At 43.6% G+C, this 14,144-nt stretch overlaps 1 protein-coding gene across 1 annotated transcript; it reads right to left on the bottom strand.

The window, feature by feature from the left end:
- Positions 1–10,231: 10,231 nt before the first annotated feature.
- On the bottom strand, positions 10,232–13,924 carry LOC119291642. Its single transcript, XM_037570436.1, has 7 exons — positions 13,653–13,924; positions 13,403–13,476; positions 13,222–13,284; positions 12,657–12,758; positions 12,487–12,552; positions 11,522–11,600; positions 10,232–11,419 (listed from the first exon to the last, which is right to left on the bottom strand). Exons 1-7 carry the CDS (start codon positions 13,759–13,761, stop codon positions 10,500–10,502), a joined length of 1,413 nt encoding a protein of 470 aa, XP_037426333.1. The 5' UTR covers positions 13,762–13,924; the 3' UTR covers positions 10,232–10,499.
- Between the last annotated feature and the right edge of the window lie 220 nt (positions 13,925–14,144).

Here is a 14,144-nt window from a genome sequence, read left to right as displayed (position 1 = left end):
CGTAGGAACATGTATAAGTCATGAAGAAAGCAATAGCAACATACTAAACGATCAAGTGCTAAGTTAACGGAATGGGTCATGTCAATCACATCATTCTCCTAATGATGTGATCCCGTTAATCAAATGACAACTCATTTGTCCATGGCTAGGAAACATAACCATCTTTGATAAACGAGCTAGTCAAGTAGAGGCATACTAGTGACACTATGTTTGTCTATGCATTCACACATGTATTATGTTTCCAGTTAATACAATTCTAGCATGAATAATAAACATTTATCATGATATAAGGAAATAAATAATAACTTTATTATTGCATCTAGGGCATATTTCCTTCAGTCTCCCACTTGCACTAGAGTCAATAATCTAGTTTACATCATCATGTGATTCAACACCAATATTCACATCTGTATGTGATTAACACCCATAGTTCACATCGTCATGTGATCAACACCCAAAGGGTTTACTAGAGTCAATAATCTAGTTCACATCGCTATGTGATTAACACCCAAAAGAGTACTAAGGTATGACCATGTTTTGCTCGCGGGAGGAGTTTAGTCAATGGGTCTGTCACATTCAGAGTCGTATGTATTTTGCAAATATTCTATGTCTTCAATGTTCTGCACGGAGCTACTCTAGCTAATTGCTCCCACTTTCAATATGTATCCAGATTGAGACTTAGAGTCATCTGGATCAGTGTAAAAGTTTGTATTGATGTAACTTTTATGACGAACTCTTTTATCACCTCCATAATCGAGAAACATCTCCTTAGTCCCCACTAAGGATATTCTTGACTGCTGCCCAGTGATCTACTATTAGATTGTATTCCTTTGCCAAACTCAGAGCAAGGTATACAATAGGTCTGGTATACAGCATAGCATACTTTATAGAACCTATGACTGTGGCATAGGGAATGACTTATCATTCTCTTTTTCTATTTTCTACTTATGGTCGGGTTTTGAGTCTTACTCAACTTCACACCTTGCAACATAGACAAGAACTCCTTCTTTGACTGTTCTATTTTGAACTACTTCAAAATCTTATCAAGGTATGTACTTATTGAAAAATCTTATCAAGCGTCTTGATCTATCTTATAGATCTTGATGCTCAATGTGTAAGCAGCTTCACCGGGGTCTTTCATTGAAAAACTTTTATTCAAGTATCCTTTTATGCTATCCAGAAATTCTATATCATTTCCAATCAACAATATGTCTTGCACATATAATATTAGAAATGCTAGAGAGCTCCCACTTACTTTCTTGTAAATATAGGCCTTTCCAAAAGTCTGTATAAAACCATATGTTTTGATCAACTCATCAAAGCTTATATTCCAACTCCGAGATGCTTGCACCAGTCCATTGATGGATCACTGGAGCTTGCACACTTTGTTAGCACCTTTAGGATTGACAAAACCTTCTGGTTGCATCATATACAACTCTTCTTTAATAAATCTATTAAGGAATGCAGTTTCGACATCCATTTGCCAGATTTCATAAAATGTGGCAATTGCTAACATGATTCGGACAGACTTAAGCATCGATATGAGTGAGAAAATCTCATCGTATTCAACACCTTTGAACTTGTCGAAAACCTTTCGCAACAAGTCGAGCTTTGTAGATAGTAACACTACTATCTGTGTTCGTCTTCCTCTTGAAGATCCATTTATTTAACTTGACTTGCTGATCATCGAGCAAGTCAACCAAAGTCCACACTTTGTTCTCATATATGGATCCTATCTCAGATTTTATGGCCTCAAGCCATTTCGCGGAATCTGGGCTCATCATCGCTTCCTCATAGTTCGTAGGTTCATCATGGTCTAGTAACATGACTTCTAGAACAAGATTATCATACCACTTTGGTGCGGATCTTATTCTGGAAGACCTACGAGGTTTGGTAGCAACTTGATCTGAAGTTTCATGATCATCATCATTAACTTCCTCACTAATTGGTCTAGGAATCACTGGAACTGATTTCTGTGATGAACTACTTTCCAATAAGGGAGAAGGTACAATTACCTCATCAAGTTCTACTTTCCTCCCACTCACTTCTTTCGAGAGAAACTTCTTCTCTAGAAAGGATCCATCTTAGCAACGAATAACTTGCCTTCAGATCTGTGATAGAAGGTGTACCCAATAGTTACTTTTGGGTATTCTATGAAGACGCACTTCTCTGATTTGGGTTCGAGCTTATCAGTTTGAAACTTTTCCACATAAGCATCGCAGCCCCAAACTTTTAAGAAACGACAACTTTGGTTTCTTGCCAAACCACAGTTCATAAGGCGTCGTATCAGCGGATTTTGATGGTGCCCTATTTAAAGTGAATGCAGCTGTCTTTAATGCATAACCCCAAAATGATAGTGGTAAATCGGTGAGAGACATCATAGATTACACTATATCCAATAAAGTACTATTATGACGTTTGGACACACCATTAAGCTGTGGTGTTCCAGGTGGCATGAGTTTGTGAAACTATTCCACATTGTTTTAATTAAAAACCAAACTCGTAACTCAAATATTTGTCTCCGCGATCAAATTGCAGAAACTTTATTTTCTTGTTACGATCATTCTCCACTTCACTCTGAAATTCGTTGAACTTTTCAGACTTGTGCTTCATTAAGTAGATATACTCATATCTGCTCAATTCATCTTGTGAAGGTCAGAAAATAACGATACCTGCCACAAGCATCAACACTCATTGGACCTTATACATCGGTATGTATTATTTCCATCAAGTCAGTAGCTCGTTCCATTGTTCCGGAGAACGGAGTTTTAGTCATCTTGCCCAAAAGGCACAGTTCGTAAGCATCAAATGATTCATAACCAAGAGATTCCAAAAATCCATCTTTATGGAGTTTCTTTATGCGCTTTACACCGATATGACCCAAACGGCAGTGCCACAAATAAGTTGCACTATCATTATCAACTTTACATCTTTTGGCATCAATATTATGAATATGTGTATTACTACAATTGAGATCCAACAAACTATTTTCATTGGGTGTATGACCATCGAAGGTTTTATTCATGTAAACAGAACAACAATTATTCTTTGACTTTAAATGAATAACCGCATCGCAATAAACATGATCAAATCATATTCATGCTCAATGCAAACGCCAAATAACATTTATTTAGGTTTAACACTAATCCCGAAAGTATAGGGAGTGTGCGATGATGATCATATCAATCTTGGAACCACTTCCAACACTCATCATCACTTCCCCTTCAACTAGTCTTTATTTATTCTGTAACTCCTGTTTCGAGTTACTAATATTTAGCAACCGAACAAGTATCAAATACTCAGGGGCTACTATAAACACTAGTAAAGTACACATCAATAATATGTATATCAAATATACCCTTGTTCACTTTGCCATCCTTCTTATCCACCAAATATTCAGGGCATTTCTGCTTCTAGTGACCATTTCCTTTGCAGTATAATCACTCAGTTTCAGGCTTTGGTCCAGCTTTGGGCTTCTTCGCGGGACTGACAACTTGCTTGTCATTCTCCTTGAAATTCCCTTTCTTTCTCTTTGCCCTTTTCTTGAAACTAGTGATCTTGTCAACCATCAACACTTGATGCTCTTTCTTGATTTCTACCTTCATCGATTTCAACATCACGAAGAGCTCAGGAATCGTTTTCGTCATCCCTTGCATACTGTAGTTCATCACAAAGTTCTACTAACTTGGTGATGGTGACTAGAGAACTCTATCAATCACTATCTTATCTGGAAGATTAACTCCCACTTGATTCAAGCGATTGTAGTACCCAGACAATCTGAGCACATGCTCACTAGTTGAGCGATTCTCCTCCATCTTTTAGCTATAGAACTTGTTGGAGACTTCATATCTCCCAACTCGGGTATTTGATGGAAATATTAACTTCAATTCCTGGAATATCTCATATGGTCCATGACGTTCAAAACGTCTTTGAAGTCCCGATTCTAAGCCGTTAAGCATGGTGCACTAAACTATCAAGTAGTCATCATATTGAGCTAGCCAAACGTTCATAACGTCTGCATCTGCTCCTGCAATAGATCTGTCACCTAGTGGTGCATTAAGGACATAATTCTTCTGTGCAGCAATGAGGATAAGCCTCAGATCATGGACCAAGTCTGCATCATTGCTACTAACATTTTTCAACTTAGTTTTCTCTAGGAACACATATAAAAACATAGGGAAGCAAAAACATAGGGAAGCAACAACGCGAGCTATTGATCTACAACATAATTTGCAAAATACTACCAGGACTAAGTTAATGATAAATTTAAGTTCAATTAATCATATTACTTAAGAACTCCCACTTAGACAGACATCTCTCTAGTCATCTAAGTGATCACGTGATCCAAATCAACTAAACCATGTCCGATCATCACGTGAGATGGAGTAGTTTCAATGGTGAACATCACTATGTTGATCATATCTACTATATGATTCACGTTCGACCTTTCGGTCTCCGTGTTCCGAGGCCATATCTGTTATATGCTAGGCTCGTCAAGTTTAACCTGAGTATTCCGTGCGTGGAACTGTTTTGCACCCGTTGTATTTGAACGTAGAGCCTATCACACCCGATCATCACGTGGTATCTCAGCACGAAAAACTTTCGCAACGGTGCATACTCAGGGAGAACACTTCTTGATAATTTTTGGTGAGAGATCATCTTAAAATGCTACCGTCAATCAAAGCAAGATAAGATGCATAAAGGATAAACATCACATGCAATCAATATAAGTGATATGATATGGCCATCATCATCTTGTGCTTGTGATCTCCATCTCCGAAGCACCGTCGTGATCACCATCGTCACAGGCGCGACACCTTGATCTCCATCGTAGCATCGTTGTCGTTACGCCATCTATTGCTTCTACGACTATCGCTACCGCTTAGTGATAAAGTAAAGCAATTACAGGGCATTTGCATTTCATACAATAAAGCGACAACCATATGGCTCCTGCCAGTTGCCGATAACTTCGGTTACAAAACATGATCATCTCATACAATATAGCATCATGTCTTGACCATATCACATCACAACATTCCCTGCAAAAACAAGTTAGACGTCCTCTACTTTGTTGTTGCAAATTTTACGTGGCTGCTATGGGCTGAGCAAGAACCGTTCTTACCTACGCATCAAAACCACAACGATAGTTCGTCAAGTTAGTGCTGTTTTAACCTTCGCAAGGACCGGGCGTAGCCACACTCGGTTCAACTAAAGTTGGAGAAACAGACACCCGCTAGTCACCTGTGTGCAAAGCACGGCGGTAAAACCAGTCTCGCGTAAGCGTACGCGTAATGTCGGTCCGGGCCGCTTCATCCAACAATACCGCTGAACCAAAGTATGACATGCTGGTAAGTAGTATGACTTGTATCGCCCACAACTCACTTGTGTTCTACTCGTGCATATAACATCAACGCATAAAACCTAGGCTCGGATGCCACTGTTGGGGAACGTAGTAATTTCAAAAAAATTCCTACGCACACGCAAGATCATGGTGATGCATAGCAACGAGAGGGGAGAGTGTTGTCCACGTACCCTCGTAGACCGTAAGCGGAAGCGTTATGACAACGCGGTTGATGTAGTCGTACGTCTTCACGATCCGACCGATCCAAGCACCGAACGTACGGCACCTCCGAGTTCAGCACGCGTTCAGCTCGATGACGATCCCCGGACTCCGATCCAGCAGGATGTCGGGGATGAGTTCCGTCAGCACGACGGCGTGGTGACGATGATGATGTTCTACCGACGCAGGGCTTCGCCTAAGCACTGCAACGATATGACCGAGGTGGAATATGGTGGAGGGGGGCACCGCACACGGCTAAGGAACGATCACGAAGATCAACTTGTGTGTCTATGGGGTGCCCCCTGCCCCCGTATATAAAGGAGCAAGGGAGGAGGAGGCCGGCCCTAGGAGGGGGCACACCAAGTGTGGAGTCCTACTAGGACTCTCTAGTCCTAGTAGGATTCCACCTCTCATATGGAATAGGAAAAGAGGAAGGGAAAAGGAGAAGGAAGGAAGGGGGCGCCCCCCTTCCCTAGTCCAATTCGGACCAGACCAAGGGGAGGGGTGCGGCCACCCTTGAGGCCCTTTTCCTTCTTTCCCTTATGGCCCAATAAGGCCCAGGACGTATTCCCGTAACTCTCCGGTACTCCGAAAAATACCCGAATCATTCGCAACCTTTCCGATGTCCGAATATAGTCGTCCAATATATCGATCTTTACGTCTCGACCATTTCGAGACTCCTCGTCATGTCCCCAATCTCATCTGGGACTCCGAACTCCTTCGGTACATCAAAACTCATAAACTCATAATATAATTGTCATCGAAACCTTAAGCGTGCGGACCCTACGGGTTCGAGAACTATGTAGACATGACCGAGACACGTTTCCGGTCAATAACCAATAGCAGAACCTGGATGCTCATATTGGCTCCCATATATTCTACGAAGATCTTTATCGGTCAAACCGCATAACAACATACGTTGTTCCCTTTGTCATCGGTATGTTACTTGCCCGAGATTTGATCGTCGGTATCCAATACCTAGTTCAATATCGTTACCGGCAAGTCTCTTTACTCGTTACATAATGCATCATTCCGTAACCAACTCATTGTCCACATTGCTTGCAAGGCTTATAGTGATGTGCATTACCGAGAGGGCCCAGAGATACCTCTCCGACAATCGGAGTGACAAATTCTAATCTCGAAATACGCCAACCCAAGATGTACCTTCGGAGACACCTGTAGAGCTCCTTTATAATCACCCAGTTACGTTGTGACGTTTGGTAGCACACAAAGTGTTCCTCCGGTAAACGGGAGTTGCATAATCTCATAGTCATAGGAACATGTATAAGTCATGAAGAAAGCAATAGCAACATACTAAACGATCAAGTGCTAAGCTAACGGAATGGGTCATGTCAATCACATCATTCTCCTAATGATATGATCCCGTTAATCAAATGACAACTCATTTGTCCATGGCTAGGAAACATAACCATCTTTGATAAACGAGCTAGTCAAGTAGAGGCATACTAGTGACACTATGTTTGTTTATGCATTCACACATGTATTATGTTTCCAGTTAATACAATTTTAGCATGAATAATAAACATTTATCATGATATAAGGAACTAAATAATAATTTTATTATTGCCTCTAGGGCATATTTCCTTCAGTTTATGCCTTGGAGGAATAGCTATCAAAGAATCCTTGAAGTGATTATCATAAATTTAGAGTAAAATGGAATTCTATGTATGCATCTGTGCTTCTAACAAGACTCCTCTAGTACACATACTATTTAGTACTCCCTCCTAACAAAACTCCTTTATATCAGAATTTTACTCAAATCCAGTAAGTCTTGTGACTTGTCATTTAAGCCTTCGATTTTTAGCCCATTGTTTTAAAGTTTGATTATTCTTGCTGCTTATGCCCAGCTAATAGCATGGTTTAGCTTGTACTGAGTGCTTAACTAAAAATTTGGATATATTCTCCCACCTAGATTTTGTGGTGGCTTATTGGTGATTTGATATACTTGTACTCATTTCATGATATTAGGCAGTTGGGGCCTTGATGGACTAGTTATCTAATACTGTGAAACTGTCTGTTCATTTTCCCGTATCTATATGCTTGTGTAAATATCTTTAGGAGTATGTTCTACAGGACTACTCCATCCGTCCCATAATATATGATGTTTTTGCAAGCTAACATAGATTGCAAAAATGTCTTATATTAAGAAAAAGTGTTTCCCCCCCTTTGTATTACAAAGCAACCACTGATACATCCAACGATAGGTGCTGGGCCGCAGCACAAACAAGCCCAAAGAAAAACAGAGAAGAAAGAAAGAGAAACAAATGCCAACAACGGTAGATCAACGAACGAAGATGACCGGCGACCGATGCACCCTCCGGAGAAGTACCACCACGTTCCCAGCACTCTGAATCGCCGCGTACCAAGGAACACCTTCAAGGAGGCGACGGCGACGCCGTTGTTGCCCGGACTAGTCCTAGGTTTTCCCCCGGTATGCGGGGGGGAGTGGGGGGAGGGGTGTACCCGACGCCCTTCAGGAAGGTCCGACGGCACCCACAGGCGTCATCGCATCAGATCCAGACGAGCTGCCAGAGGTTTTTCCCAACCCAAACCCCCACCACCACCCCAGATGAATCATAGTGCACTGCCCATCCCGCCGCCCACCAACATGTGCCACCACGGTCACTGAATCAACTTCGTCGTCTCCCTGAGGTCACCGACACGAGACCTAGAGGACGGGAAAAGAGATAGTGGCCTCGGGGGCATCCGCAACATCGCCGACGTGAGGGGATAACCACCACCGCCACCGCGGAGCCGACCGGACGCACATGCAAGGGGCCTGTCGGGCGCCGAGGCCCGACCGGACCCAAAAGGGTCCGAACAGCCCTTGCCTTCATGCTGCAGCTCGCCGGCCGACGGAGCCGCCACCGCCTGCAGATCACCGCCTCTTCGCCACCAACCAGGGAGCAGCGTCGCCGCGCACCAAGACGCCGACCCGTCCTAGCCCAGATGGAGCCCGAAAGGGCCCAGATCTGGGCCACGTGGGCGTCGCTGGCCACCAGCACCGCCACGCCGCCCCGCAACCAACGGCTGCGCCGCCGCACCAAGGACCACGAAGCTCGCCGGAGACCCGCAGCCGGCCGAGCTGCACCGCCACCATCAGGAGGCCCCCGCGCCCCCCATGAGCGAGCGGGGAAGGGACGGCCCACCGCTGCCAGCGCTGCGCGGGCAAGGCCCGGCGAACCCAACCGGCGGCGCGGGAAGGGAGATGGACGGGGAGGGGGCCAGAGGCGAGGAGCGGCAGGGGCCCGCCCGTCGCCCGCGAAAGGAGGGGAGCGGGCAGACGGGAACACGGGGGAGGGGAAGGGGGAGGAGGAGAGGGAGGCGGGGCGCGCGCAGCCGGCGGCCGACGGTGGCGGGAGGGGGGGCAGCCGGCGGCGGCGGCGGGGGACGGGGGGAGGAACCCTAGTCGCGGGAGCTCAGGGACTGGACCAAAAACGTCTTATATTATGGAATGGAAGTGGTAGATACTACACAGTTGTTGCAATGTGGCCTCACATTCTGCCTTTTTCTATACGCAAATACAGCAATGTGGCACATTCTGCCTTTCTTCTCAGAATATTATGCTGCCCTATTGAATTGATCGTTGTATTTTTAAGTTGTACTCATTGTTAGTGGCGTTGCTCCTATTATTATTATTATTATTATTATTATTATTATTATTATTATTATTATTATTATTATTATTATTATTATTATTATTAAGTTGTGACGACTTTCACATGGACACATTTTGTATATTATTTCCTTGCGTGGACGGTTGAATCGCGGACGAGGTCTAGAGAGAACAATCTCTGATCTTAACTCAACTGGGTCTTTGGTGGATCCACTCAGATCCGGTCTTTATTCGTGTTTATTCTTGTGTCTACGGGTTGGATCCTTCTGATCTAAGCTTCTCTTCATCAGCGGCAGTTACTATTCTGGTGCATTGGTTCTATAGAGCCTTAGCATGATAAATTCCTGACTAACAAGTTGCGCCTAGCTCCCGCAAGAGAGGGGCGATGAAGGCGGCGCATCTTCGGCTCGCTTCAGTGCTTGTAGTCGCCAGTGGTCTATGAATCTAGATGTAATTTATTATTTATGGTGTTCGTTGTAGTGTCATAATTAAAGATGAATAGATCGACAGTTTCCCGCAAATAATATAAAAAAACTGAACTGGGTGATGTTGTAAGCGGATACTTTGCTTGTTGCAAGTCCGTGAGGTTGCACACGAAAGATGTGGACTGAATGTGTCGGGCCTGTCCGGTGTACAGCGCTGAAACTGGATCAGAGAATGGGAAACAAAACGGCTGGAATTCTTGGTGATCACTTCTTTTTCTTTTTTTTCTTCTAAGTTACGACGCTTTAACCCTGATCTCTGATACCCTGCGCTTTCCACTCCAAGATTTGTACTCCCTCCGTCCGGAAATACTTGTCATCAAAATGGATAGAAGGGGATGTATCTAATGCATTTTAGTTCTAGATACATATCTTTTTATCCATTTTGATTTTTTTTTTTTTTTTTGAGCATCTTTTATCCATTTTGATGACAACTATTTTCGGACGGAGGGAGTAGGAAGCCCGAGGAGTGCTTTCAGCGCCGCTTAGCCCTTCGGTTTGGCCTGCATAAAGACGGTCCACTACCAATAATTTCATTTTAGGAGCAACATGTAACAATAACATCCTTCAACTTTCATCTTACAGAGGAACTGCACAAGATTACGATATAATCCATCCACTGGTCTATAAACTGTCTCTATTTGGTCATCGAGGCACATCACTGAGAACACGTGAGTCACAACCTTGAGGTGTTAACCATCTTCTAGACTATATATACAACTAACATGCCTGACTTTGTCGCACCCTTGGGACAACATCAAACTACCCCAAAAGAAAAATATAAGCTAGGCAACTACTAGATGAAGTATGCACTCCGGTATCAGTAGTCATCAAAGAGTTGAGAAAGCTGCTCATCAGTCCATTCTGGTACAGAAGCCACTGAAACCATCTTATGACTGGAAGGTAATGTTCCGCCGGTGGCAGACATAGAGCAATTTTCTTGAGTTGGCTCGAGGGTACCCGCACTTGCGCCATGGGTGATGTCTTTTTGCTGATGCTTGGGCTTCCTGATCAAACTGTGACCACCGAGGAAATCATCTGCTATGTCATCCAGACCATTGCCATCGGAAAGCATTGCATCACTCTTAAGTTTTTTACTACGAGCCTGCATCGATTCATCGCCAGAGAGTTGCCTAGGATTTCCAGTACAGGAAGCTTGCGAACAATCTCTGCTTCCAGCCATAACTGAGCTTCCACCTAGAATCGGCTGTGTGCATCTTGTATCTGCATTCGGGTTTTTCTGCTGATGCTCATCCCTATTGTTGCTTTCACCATGTGTTCCACAATTACGACGAGAACCCCCAGCAACAGTTATCTCCTTGCTACTGGGAACCATCATTTCACCACCTGAGAGTTTTCTCATTATATCGTCAGCGGAACTTTTAGCTTCACTGCTTGTTCCATACTTGGGTACGCCTCCTCCTTGTTTCAGCTGGCAATTAGCTGGATTCATGCTAGAAATGATTTTCTGCAGCTGCTGACTGGAGTTGAAGCCTGGCAAATTATTTATTTGAGAACTTGAATCCATTTGATCCATCCGTTTCTCATGATGATTTTGTACACCATGAGTATCTTTGTCCATTCTCAGAATACTACCATTAACAGCTTTTGCTGCACCACCATTATCACAAAGTAAGTCGGCTATCCGACCATCCTTGGTCCTCGAGAGCTTACTGAAGATCGCTGTCATTCCATCAGTTGTTTCCGCTCCAGCTTCCTTTTCCATATTATCTCCTTGGCCTGCAAAACTCATTGTTACTTTGCATTTCACTATGGAAAGCACGCCAAATCACCATCAAATTTTATTTGGGGGATGAATAAAGAGAGAGATTTGTAAGTCACCAGGCTGTTGGCTTTGCCTTTCAGAATTACTTGATGGAACTGCTTGCTTACATGGGGAGTCACTGTCATTTTGCAGCACCTGGAAATGTGACCATCATTATGAGTTCATGACCTAAGATGAACTTCTGTGATGCAACAGTTACGACATAAAACATAACGGCAATCCCAAACTGAGGAGATATCATCTCGAAAGTGATGGCAAAAGATGATTACACAGTTTTCAGGTCCTGAGACTTGAGAAGCAATTAATTTCAGGTAACTGTAATGACAAAACAAGTACCAGTGCGTATAACTAGAACTCCGCTCTATCTTCTCCATTAATATAACCAGGTAATCCCTTTTGCCATGTTTCAAAAAAAGAACTCCAATCTATGACACACATCCTTAATTTAAGTCTGAACAATTACATAAAAACATGCGCATCTAAGTGCAAGTAAGCTTCAATAGTTTTCTCTAATCTGCTTTATTAGTCACAGCTAGATTTTTCTGGGACAGATTCTTACTTATAATGCATCTTATATTTTGTTCCTTCAAGTCTGTACAATATAAATTCAGTCATAAAAATGACATAATTTTGTCAGACACCTCCACCAGGAGGGTCCATCCATGAATTATCATGATAGTCCAAGTGTATAATAACTAATGAAACTTTAAGTGTGGAAGGGTATCAAAAACAAGCTAAGAGATCCCACTTTTCATTAGAAACAGTATATATATATTAGTATATATAGCTACGCTAACATGAGCTCAAAGTAGTCCACCTTATTAAACCCAACCCGCAGACACACGGTCACACCTATACGCACCTCGTGAGCAACATTGACTTTGAGTATGTAGTAAACTAATTGCTTTGTATTATAATACATTACTTTATAGAAAAACTTAAGGAATTTGTAGTAAGATAACGCGTAATTTGCCTACGTCAGCACCTATAAAAGTGTAACATGCAAGTGTGTGAACAATACCTTTTCAACGTTTTTCTGGGTAACATTCAGATAGCACACTGTGCTAGAAGGGCGAAGAACTGCCACCTGAAATCGACAATAGATTCAACAGCGAAGCCAATTTCATGCCAGCACAATAGAGTAATTTAATAACAGAAGTAACATTTTGTTCACAAGTTATATACCCTTACCTGTTTGAGAACAATGACAGACCCAACTGATAAACCCTTTGAAAGGTTTTCATTTGATAGAACTTTCTTGTGAACTGATGCATCAATAGTACCAGATGGGTCCTATCAAGAACAACTCGTTGTCAATTGCTACTAAGAATTAAAAGACATGTAATTATTATCTTCTAATCAATCTTCTCCGGGCTAAACTAAGTTGTTGGAAACTCATTCAGATCAAAGTTACAACTCTCAAGACATGATGTAAGTATTGAAATATAATCTATCTGGCAAGCAAACATTAGCTTCTCCTTCAAAATATTTAGGAGAAAACAATGGTTCTCCCAAATGTCGTGACAATAAGGACTAATTTTCTGGTTAATCTTTATGCATAGAATAAATTCTGCAGTTACAACAAAAGAGAAATCTATCACTAACCATGGATTGGAATTTTTTCCAGTATCCAAATGAACTCAATGCAAAGAAAAAACTGACATTTCACATGGTAATCAGCGAAACTCAATGTCGATGCAACAGAATTCCAAGAAACCAAACATAAATAACATTAGGCTGTGATGCTCATGGTCACCTTCAGATTCAGCATGAGATCGCCGTATCCATTTGGTGTGCACAACGTCACCACCCCAACGACCTGATCACAACAGAGAGCCCTCGAACGATTCAATCCACCACACAGATATGACCAGCAGTGGCAAAATGATATTCGGAGAAAGACAATAAACAAGGAGAAGACAGGAGAGTACACGCACCCGACATGCTCGATCTAATGCCCGGTCGACACGGATCTTCCCAATGCCTGGCTGCTGCCACCCGCGGTCTCCACCTGCGTTCCAAAGTCCAAACCTCCTCAGATGCTAATCACAGCAATAGCACTCGAACTGGCATTTGAAAATGCTACCCGCCCTTTTCCATACTGAACTTGGAGTTCCGAATCGAATCTCTTTCAGAATACGAAATGCAAAACCTTTGACAGAAAAGTTCCTATCAGTTGCAGCTCACCGAGGTCCCGCAGCGCCCCGAGCCACGAGTCAAGCAGGAAGTCGGCATCCGCAGCCTGGCCGTCCGCGCGAATCGCGGGGACGGATGATAGTGGGGAGCGGAGGCGCATCGCGTCCCGGACGGCGGAGGCGGAGGCGGGCCCGGGGATGCGCCGGTGGGAGGATCGCTGATGGGGAGTGGTGCAGGGGCGGAGGATGGAGGTCGGAGGAAGGGGGGTTGAGGTTGCGGTGGAGGTGGAGGTCGGAGTCGTCGATATGTTTTACCGAGGCGGCGCGGCGGGGCAGTTCGGCCATAGGGTGAGTGGAGGTGGAGTACAGTGGAAGGGCCCCGACCCTGGCCAACGGCCCGTGCTTTGCGGGCTGGCCCGGCATGCGGTTAAACGGGCCGTGTCTGGCCCCCGGCACCCTAGGGTTGTGCTCCTCCGCGAGGGCGAGGCCAACGTGTCGGCACAACACGCCACGTTTAGCTGGAAATACCTTTGTCTCAAAAAAA

This window comes from Triticum dicoccoides, chromosome 4B (assembly GCF_002162155.2).
Source record: "Triticum dicoccoides isolate Atlit2015 ecotype Zavitan chromosome 4B, WEW_v2.0, whole genome shotgun sequence".
NCBI lineage: Eukaryota > Viridiplantae > Streptophyta > Magnoliopsida > Poales > Poaceae > Triticum > Triticum dicoccoides.
This window is presented reverse-complemented; position numbering and strand designations above follow the sequence as displayed.

Excerpts from the sequence above, each read along its gene's own strand:
- LOC119291642 (XM_037570436.1), bottom strand. The coding sequence starts at position 13,761 with ATGCGCCTCCGCTCCCCACTATCATCCGTCCCCGCGATTCGCGCGGAC. Across the intron at positions 13,477-13,652 it reads CGGGGCGCTGCGGGACCTCG|GTGGAGACCGCGGGTGGCAG; the intron begins GTGAGCTGCAAC and ends TTTGGAACGCAG. Across the intron at positions 12,553-12,656 it reads CTGTCATTGTTCTCAAACAG|GTGGCAGTTCTTCGCCCTTC; the intron begins GTAAGGGTATAT and ends TGTCGATTTCAG.